Source organism: Oncorhynchus masou, chromosome 13, assembly GCF_036934945.1.
Source record: "Oncorhynchus masou masou isolate Uvic2021 chromosome 13, UVic_Omas_1.1, whole genome shotgun sequence".
Lineage (NCBI taxonomy): Eukaryota > Metazoa > Chordata > Actinopteri > Salmoniformes > Salmonidae > Oncorhynchus > Oncorhynchus masou.
Window position 1 is genome coordinate 24497239 of NC_088224.1, and position 9971 is coordinate 24507209.

At 49.6% G+C, this 9971-nt stretch overlaps 1 protein-coding gene across 3 annotated transcripts; it reads left to right on the forward strand.

The window, feature by feature from the left end:
* Positions 1 to 1815: 1815 nt before the first annotated feature.
* sesn2 (sestrin 2) lies at positions 1816 to 6271 on the forward strand. Of its 3 annotated transcripts, none has more exons than XM_064983299.1 (11): positions 1816 to 2618; positions 3575 to 3640; positions 3743 to 3931; positions 4118 to 4300; positions 4454 to 4675; positions 4768 to 4894; positions 4987 to 5102; positions 5267 to 5350; positions 5483 to 5589; positions 5685 to 5829; positions 5950 to 6271. In XM_064983299.1, exons 1-11 carry the CDS (start codon positions 2280 to 2282, stop codon positions 6034 to 6036), a joined length of 1665 nt encoding a protein of 554 aa, XP_064839371.1. In that variant the 5' UTR covers positions 1816 to 2279; the 3' UTR covers positions 6037 to 6271. The 3 variants fall into 3 exon arrangements, with proteins under 3 accessions (XP_064839371.1, XP_064839372.1, XP_064839373.1); XM_064983300.1 differs by having other exon boundaries at positions 4990 to 5102; XM_064983301.1 differs by lacking the exon at positions 1816 to 2618 and adding an exon at positions 2938 to 3060.
* The last annotated feature ends 3700 nt before the right edge of the window (positions 6272 to 9971 follow it).

The window sequence follows — 9971 nt, forward strand, 5'->3', positions numbered from 1 at the left end:
GTTTTTATTTTCCTAAATAAAGACATTTCAGGAAGTATACATTGTTTATATAAGTGGAGAAGGTATGATACAACTGACATCATCATGATCATGAGCTACACAGTGTGAGGAACAGTGTTCACTGGGAGTACTGAAAATCAAATCAAATTTTATTTGTCACATTCACATGTTTAGCAGATGTTATTGCGAGTGTAGCGAAATGCTTGTGTCTCCAACAGTGTAGTAATATCTAACAGTAATAGCTAACAATTTCACAACAATACACACAAATCTAAAGTAAAGGAATGGAGTTATAGAATATATAAATATTTGGGTGAGCAATGTCAGAGCGGCATAGTATAAGATACAGTAGAATAGGATAGAATACAATAATGCATATGAGATGAGTAATGCAAAATATGTAAACATTATTAACTCTTAGTGATCCCTTCGCGCGCCAATCCCGTTAACGGGATTGATTTTAACAACACCCAGTGAAATAGCAGCGCGCCAAATTCAAAAACAGAAATACTCATAATAATAATTCATAAATCATACAGGTCTTGTTTTTTTAAATTTTATTTTACCCCTTTTTCTCCCCAATTTCGTGGTATCCAATTGTTAGTAGCTACTATCTTGTCTCATCGCTACAACTCCCGTACAGGCTCGGGAGAGACAAAAGTTGAAAGTCATGCATCCTCCGATACACAACCCAACCAAGCTGCACTGCTTCTTAACACAGCGCGCATCCAACCCGGAAGCCAGCTGCACCAATGTGTCGGAGGAAACACCGTGCACCACAATCACACCATGAGTCGTTTATCATGAAACATACACCCCCGCCCTTCTTCTTCCCGGAGAGATATTTATTCCTGTCTGTGCGATGAACTGAGAACCCAACTGGCTGGACGGACTCAGACAGTATATCACGAGAGAGCCATGTTTCCATGAAATAGAGTATGTTACAATACCTGATGTCTCTCTGGAAAGAAATCCTCTCCCTGAGCTCGTCAACTTTATTATCCAGAGACTGAACATTCGTGAGTAATATACTCGGAAAAGGTGGGTGGTGTGCATACCTGCTAAGTCAGTTTAGAAGACCACGCTGAGTACCTCTCCTCCGCCGGCGCTGTTTTGGATCGGCCTCTGGAAAATGAACAATGGATCCGATTCGGGAAAGTTGTATTCCTGGTCGTAATGCTGGTAGTGCTGTTGAGTTACCACCACTCTGATATCAAATAGTTCTTCCCGGCTGAATGTAATAATGCAAAAAAAGCAAATAATGTAAGAAATAACACATAATAAAACAAAATTCTGCAAAATTACCTAAGAGCTAGAAGCGCGGCAGCCCTCTCTGTCGGTGCCATTTTCCAACTCTTTTCCCAATTGAACACACACCTGTAGTGTGAGAAACAGTGTTTACTGGGAGTACTGAATACACAAACACACACACACACACACACACGCACTGTGTGAGGAACAGTGTTAACTGGGAGTACTTAACACACACACACACAGCCCCATCTGGGGGAGGATATAAAGGTAGAGGTGCTAAGAATAAAGTTTGCTGTGTGTCCTCACTCTCACTACTTTCATGAACTCCAAACTCTACACCGAAAACCAGTCTATCCCCATAATTTGAATTTCAACAGCAGCAAGAATCCAAGTAGATGGAACAATGGGCAACAAATCAAGAATACAAATGTACATAGTTAACTATTTTGACAGTACCTAATGCACATTACAATATCATCACATGGTGAGGGAACACGCCTTCAGAATGAAGAATCCATAAACCCCACACCAATTATTTTTTTTTTATCTGTGACGTCAGTGGGCACGCAGAAGTAGAGTTGATACCAGCGAATGGACAGATGATGAAAGTCAGCAATTTTCTCCACATCTGAAAGATCACCCGGACAAGTGACGAATATCTGTCACATATTCGATACCAGAACCTTATATAATGGACGTATATTGCTGCAGACGCTTTCGCTGTTTTGATACGATTCAAATTGACAGGGATGAACAACTTGCTAGCCTTCGGTAATGATGTGCCCCGTGCTCGAGACGTTAGCAAGCTAGATTCAAATTAAATGTGTTGTCATTACTTGAGAAAAAAAATCTGTCGATTTGAGAACAAAATATGTGGGGATTACTGCCGACTACGGTCAATTGACGAAATCTGACTGAGTTGTGAAAGCCTAAATGCTAACTAGCTAGCACACCAGCATTCCGAAACCAGCGCTAGCCAGCCAGCTAGCCAGCTAGGGACAAGGCACGGTTCTGTGCAGGTTGCTATGGAAGAGGTGGCGCTAGAACCACCGACGGACGCGCTCTGTGAATGTAATGGAGGTAGAACCACCAACTCCGAAGATCCCAGACCTAAAAGCCGACATCATCAACCCGAACTCGGACCGAACCGGAGTAACTTTTCTCGGCTGTGCAGCAGGGACGAGGCGGAGAGGGCAGAGGCGCTGGAAGAACTGACCCAGAGCGTCATGTCCCGGTTGGGTCTGGACCGACCCAGCTCTGCTCGTCTCGATAAACACACACTCCTGCAGCTGCTGCGGGTCTCCCGGTCCTGCCCCTTACAGGAGGTCCGCGAGAGGGCAGCGGAACTACTGCGGACTGCACAGGTAGGGCCCGAGCAGCAGAGGCGGGTATAACTAGCATTTGCCAGTTGCCAGAAAGGTTTATTTTTGCCTGAGAGGAGCAAATAATTTACACAATATGACTCATGTCATTGATCCAGCTTTGTGATGTTGCTCATCAAATGACAAGATTGAGGAGTCTCCATGAATTAAAGGTACATGAAGTCATGATGAACGATGATAACCCCAGTCAATGACAGTTAAGTTCCCAGCTGTCTTCTGTCAGTTGCCAGTTTGTTTCATCAGACAGCCGAGCACGGGATGATGTAAGACTAGGGAACGCCCCCGTTGAGCTCTTATCGAAACACCACGGCACGCTCACGATTCATTACATTACTGAAAGAAAACATATTTACCGGGTCCTGTAGTTTTTAGCTGTTAACATAGTATATATACCGCATAGTTAACCTGTCAACTCCAGATGATGGTGAGTGTTTGGGAATGTGGATGGTTGTATATTATGAATTTGGTTCCTAGTATAAAAGTTGTTGCTCAGGTATCATGTTACAGTGTTACTTCAATTTGGGCTAACAGGGAGGCAGTTGTAACTGGCAGCTGATATAGTAACTTCACTGTTCTAGATGGCTTTGGCACAAGTGTTGGGGTCTACTTAAGCCTGCGTCATTGCTATAACATACTGAAGATAGAACAATGACAGTCTAAGAGTAAGAGCTAGAAATAAGGTGTTGTGTATTTGGTGGATCACAAAGCGGGAAACCAGTATTTCTACTTCTCTGTCCTGTAGAGGGCCAGAGACATCCCTGTAGAGGGATGTTTTATTGAAGAAAATGTGGATGTTTGAGTTGGTGATGGAATTGTGTCATTCCATATAGTTATTCATGGTCTCTCTCTCCCTCTTTCTCCTCTCTCTCCCCTCTCTCTCCTCTCTCCTCTCTTCTCTTCTCTCTCTCTCTCGCTCTCGCTCTCTCTCTCATACACAGGAGCAAGGTGTTGAGATTCCTCAGGCTTTGGCTTCCGGTCCTAGTGCCTTCATCCCTGCACAAGTGGTACGTGTGTGTGCACGGATAAGCATATGACTATTACAGTGAGTGTGAGACAGTATCAGTTTGTCCATGATCTTACTGTGTGTGTTTCTGACTCCCTCTCAGATTTTGGATGAGGGACCAGATCAGGAAGTTCTGATAGAAGCCTTCCTCTCATTGGGTCATTTTGACCACATCACCATGGTGATGGCCCTTCACCCCACCTACCTCAGCTGCTTCCTGCGTACCCAGCATGCTTTGCTGGAGCTGGATGGCCCGCTACCCCGCCCCTGGAGGCACTACATCGTTGTCATGGTGAGAGCCTGTACTGCCTAAACTGAACCATAACTTCACAGAATCACTGATCAACAAATCACCTTACATCTCAAATAATGACTTATTATGTAATTACCTTACTCAAGCTGATCCCCTCAAACACACTGTCTCTCTCTACTTTCCCTCCCACTTTTTCTCTATTCTCTTTTCTCCCTCTCTCCCCAGGCTGCAGCTCGTCACCAGTGTTCCTACCTTGTCCAACAGCATAGTGCAGGGTTCCTGGAGGCAGGGGGGGAGGAGAGCTGGCTGGAGGGGCTACAACACACACACCCCAAAATACGCTGCCTACACACACTTAACAAGCTGCTGGCACACAGACCCTGGCTCATCACACAACAGCACATACAGGTGAGACACAGGTGACACACACACACCACACACACACACACACACACACACACACACACACACACACACACACACACACACACACACACACACACACACACACACACACACACACAGGTATACAGTAATGGTCATCCACCCCCTCTCCTGCAGGAGTTGGTGTGTCCTGGGGCGGATGATCGTTGGTCATTGGCTGAACTGATCCACGCAGTTGTTCTGATGACTCACTCTCATTCGCTGTCCTCCTTCGTTTGGGGGTGTGGCCTACACCCTGAGCCCGACCACATAGGAGGCCACGCCTTCTGCCCACCATCACCATCCAATAACATGCCACAAAGCCCTCACAGTCCCGCCCCCGAGGACGACAAGCCAGAGGTGAGATTTGAGATGCAGTCTAGGTCGCTGGATAAGTGACAACATGTAAATCAGTCACTTATTTTCTCTCTCTCCTTCTCTCTCTCTGTCAGGATGGAGTGACGGAGGTGGAGGCATTGATGAAGAGGATGGTGGAGGTGCAACAGCAGGTGGAGGAGTGTAGTCAGGAAGAGATGATCACTCGCTTTGAGAGGGAGAGGAGCGAGAGCATACCTACTGGTACACACACACCTCCACTGCACATTTACGCACACGCTGTCTCACTCTGTGGCTGTTTTCCATGGCATTTTTTCTGACTTGTGTGTGTGTAGCAGTGGTACGGGGAGCCCCCTCTGACTTGGTGTTGAGGTTAGTGGAGGATCCAGAGTTCATCTATGAAGACTTCTCCATCCGAGGAGAACAGTCACCTCCTACCATGAGAGCACAGGTTTGTGTGTGTGTGTGTGAGAGAGATAGAGGTGTGTGTATAATGCTTGCATGTCTGATTATAGGACTTCTCATGGGAAAGCTATGGTTGTTGGTGTGCATATAAGATGCATGTACAATTTATAGTGTGTGTGTGTGTGTGTGTGTGTGTGTGTGTGTATATAGGACTACTCATGGGAAGACCATGGATTCTCCTTAGTGAACAGACTGTTACCAGACATGGGCCAATTACTGGAGGAGAAGTTCCAGGTACTACAACAAGTACCCTTTAACGTGTTGACCCTTCACCTCTAACATATTAACCAACACACACATCTGGTTTATACTGATGGAATGTCTGTCAGATTGATACTGATGGAGTGACGTCTTGTCTTCTGTCAGGTTGTGTGTGGTCTAACCTACAACAGGATGGCGATGCACAAGGATGTGGACACACACACACTCCGCAAGGCTCTCTGGAACTACATACACTGCCTCTACGGAATACGGTCAGTCTCACATACACACACACTTGTATGTTCATAACTGTGTGTGTTTGTGCACCTGGGTTTGTCTATTATACTGATGTTTTGTGTGTGTGTAGGTACGATGACTACGACTACGGAGAGGTGAATGTGTTGTTGGAGCGAGGCCTCAAGATGTTTGTGAAAACGGTAGCATGTCATCCAGAACAGACTACAGATAGGATCTACTCTGCCTACTGGAGACTCTTCAGACACTCTGAGAAGGTACGCGCCACACACACTCACTCTAAACCATCGCTAAAAACTCTGTCCATCTGTATCTACCTTTCTTGTGTGTCAGGTGTGTTACTGACTGACTGTGTCTTCCTGTTTCTCTTTCTCCAGGTCCATGTCAACCTGCTGCTGATGGAGGCTCGACTACAGGCTGCTCTACTATACACACTACGGGCTGTCACACGCTACATGACATGACTACGGGCTGTCAGACACTACATGACATGACTACGGGCTGTCACACACTACATGACATGACTACAGGCCTGTCACACGCTACATGACATGACTACGGGCTGTCAGACACTACATGACATGACTACGGGCTGTCACACACTACATGACATGACTACGGGCTGTCACACGCTACATGACATGACTACGGGCTGTCACACGCTACATGACATGACTACGGGCCTGTCACACGCGACATGACTACGGGCTGTCACACACTACATGACATGACTACGGGCTGTCACACGCTACATGACATGACTACGGGCTGTCACACACTACATGACATGACTACGGGCTGTCACACGCTACATGACTACGGGCCTGTCACACGCTGCATGACATGACTACGGGCCTGTCACACGCTACATGACTACGGTCCTGTCACACGCTACATGACATGACTACGGGCTGTCACACGCTACCTGACTATGGGCTGTCACACGCTACATGACTACAGGCCTGTCACACGCTACATGACATGACTACGGGCTGTCACACGCTACATGACTACGGTCCTGTCACACGCTACATGACATGACTACAGGCCTGTCACACGCTACATGACATGACTACGGGCTGTCACACGCTACATGACTACAGGCCTGTCACACGCTACATGACATGACTACGGGCTGTCACACGCTACCTGACTACGGGCTGTCACACGCTACATGACTACGGGCTGTCACACGCTACATGACTACGGTCCTGTCACACGCTACATGACTACAGGCCTGTCACACGCTACATGACATGACTACGGGCTGTCACACGCATGACATGACTACGGGCTGTCACACGCTACCATGACACGGGCTGACATGACATGGGCCTGTCACACGCTACATGACTACGGTCCTGTCACACGCTACATGACATGACTACAGGCCTGTCACACGCTACATGACATGACTATGGGCTGTCACACGCTACCTGACTACGGGCTGTCACACGCTACATGACATGACTACGGGCTGTCACACGCTACATGACATGACTACGGGCTGTCACACGCTACATGACATGACTACGGGCTGTCACACGCTACATGACATGACTACGGGCTGTCACACGCTACATGACTACGGGCTGTCACACGCTACATGACATGACTACAGGCCTGTCACACGCTACATGACATGACTATGGGCTGTCACACGCTACCTGACTACGGGCTGTCACACGCTACATGACATGACTACGGGCTGTCACACGCTACATGACATGACTATGGGCCTGTCACACGCTACATGACATGACTACGGGCCTGTCACACGCTACATGACATGACTATGGGCTGTCACACGCTACCTGACTACGGGCTGTCACACGCTACATGACTACGGTCCTGTCACACGCTACATGACATGACTACGGGCTGTCACACGCTACCTGACTACGGGCTGTCACACGCTACATGACTACGGTCCTGTCACACGCTACATGACATGACTACGGGCTGTCACACGCTACCTGACTACGGTCCTGTCACACGCTACATGACATGACTATGGGCTGTCACACGCTACCTGACTACGGGCTGTCACACGCTACATGACTACGGTCCTGTCACACGCTACATGACATGACTACGGGCTGTCACACGCTACCTGACTACGGGCTGTCACACGCAACATGACATGACTACGGGCTGTCACACGCTACATGACTACAGGCCTGTCACACGCAACATGACATGACTACGGGCTGTCACATGCTACCTGACTACAGGCCTGTCACACGCTACATGACATGACTACGGGCTGTCACACGCTACATGACATGACTATGGGCTGTCACACGCAACATGACATGACTACGGGCTGTCACACGCAACATGACATGACTACGGGCTGTCACACGCTACATGACATGACTACGGGCTGTCACACGCTACATGACATGACTACGGGCTGTCACACGCTACATGACATGACTACGGGCTGTCACACGCTACATGACATGACTACGGGCTGTCACACGCTACATGACATGACTACGGGCTGTCACACGCTACATGACATGACTACGGGCTGTCACACGCAACATGACATGACTACGGGCTGTCACACGCTACATGACATGACTACGGGCTGTCACACGCTACATGACATGACTACGGGCTGTCACACGCTACATGACATGACTACGGGCTGTCACACGCTACATGACATGACTACGGGCTGTCACACGCAACATGACATGACTACGGGCTGTCACACGCTACATGACATGACTACGGGCTGTCACACGCTACATGACATGACTACGGGCTGTCACACGCAACATGACATGACTACGGGCTGTCACACGCAACATGACATGACTATGGGTTGTCACATGCTACCTGACTATGGCCTGTCACATGCTACCTGACTATGGGCTGTCACACGCTACATGACATGACTATGGGCTGTCACATGCAATATGACATGACTACGGGCTGTCACACGCTACATGACCTGACTATGGGCTGTCACACGCTACCTGACTACGGGCCTGTCACACGCTACATGACATGACTACGGGCCTGTCACACGCTACATGACATGACTACGGGCCTGTCACACGCTACATGACGTGACTACGGGCCTGTCACACGCTACATGACGTGACTACGGGCCTGTCGCACGCTACATGACGTGACTACGGGCCTGTCACACGCTACATGACGTGACTACGGGCCTGTCACACGCTACATGACGTGACTACGGGCCTGTCACACGCTACATGGCGTGACTACGGGCCTGTCACATGCTACATGGCGTGACTACGGGCCTGTCACACGCTACGTGACTACGGGCCTGTCACACGCTACATTACGTGACTACGGCCTGTCACGCTACATGACGTGACTACGGGCCTGTCACACGTTACATGGCGTGACTACGGGCCTGTCACACGCTACATGGCGTGACTACGGGCCTGTCACATGCTACATGGCGTGACTACGGGCCTGTCACACGCTACATGGCGTGACTACGGGCCTGTCACATGCTACATGGCGTGACTACGGGCCTGTCACATGCTACATGGCGTGACTACGGGCCTGTCACACGCTACGTGACTACGGGCCTGTCACACGCTACATGACGTGACTACGGCCTGTCACACGCTACATGACGTGACTACGGCCTGTCACACGCTACATGACGTGACTACGGGCCTGTCACACGCTACATGGCGTGACTACGGGCCTGTCACACGCTACGTGACTACGGGCCTGTCACACGCTACATTACGTGACTACGGCCTGTCACACGCTACATGACGTGACTACGGGCCTGTCACACGTTACATGGCGTGACTACGGGCCTGTCACACGCTACATGGCGTGACTACGGGCCTGTCACATGCTACATGGCGTGACTACGGGCCTGTCACATGCTACATGGCGTGACTACGGGCCTGTCACACGCTACGTGACTACGGGCCTGTCACACGCTACATGACGTGACTACGGCCTGTCACACGCTACATGACGTGACTACGGGCCTGTCACACGCTACATGACGTGACTACGGCCTGTCACACGCTGCATGGCGTGACTACGGGCCTGTCACACGCTGCATGGCGTGACTACGGCCTGTCACACGCTGCATGACGTGACTACGGCCTGTCACACGCTGCATGGCGTGACTACGGCCTGTCACACGCTGCATGACGTGACTACGGCCTGTCACACGCTGCATGACGTGACTACGGCCTGTCACACGCTGCATGACGTGACTACGGGCTGTCACACGCTGCATGACGTGACTACGGGCTGTCACACGCTGCATGACGTGACTACGGGCTGTCACACGCTGCATGACGTGACTACGGGCTGTCACACGCTGCATGACTACGGGCTGTCACACGCTACATGACTACGGGCTGTCACACGCTACATGACT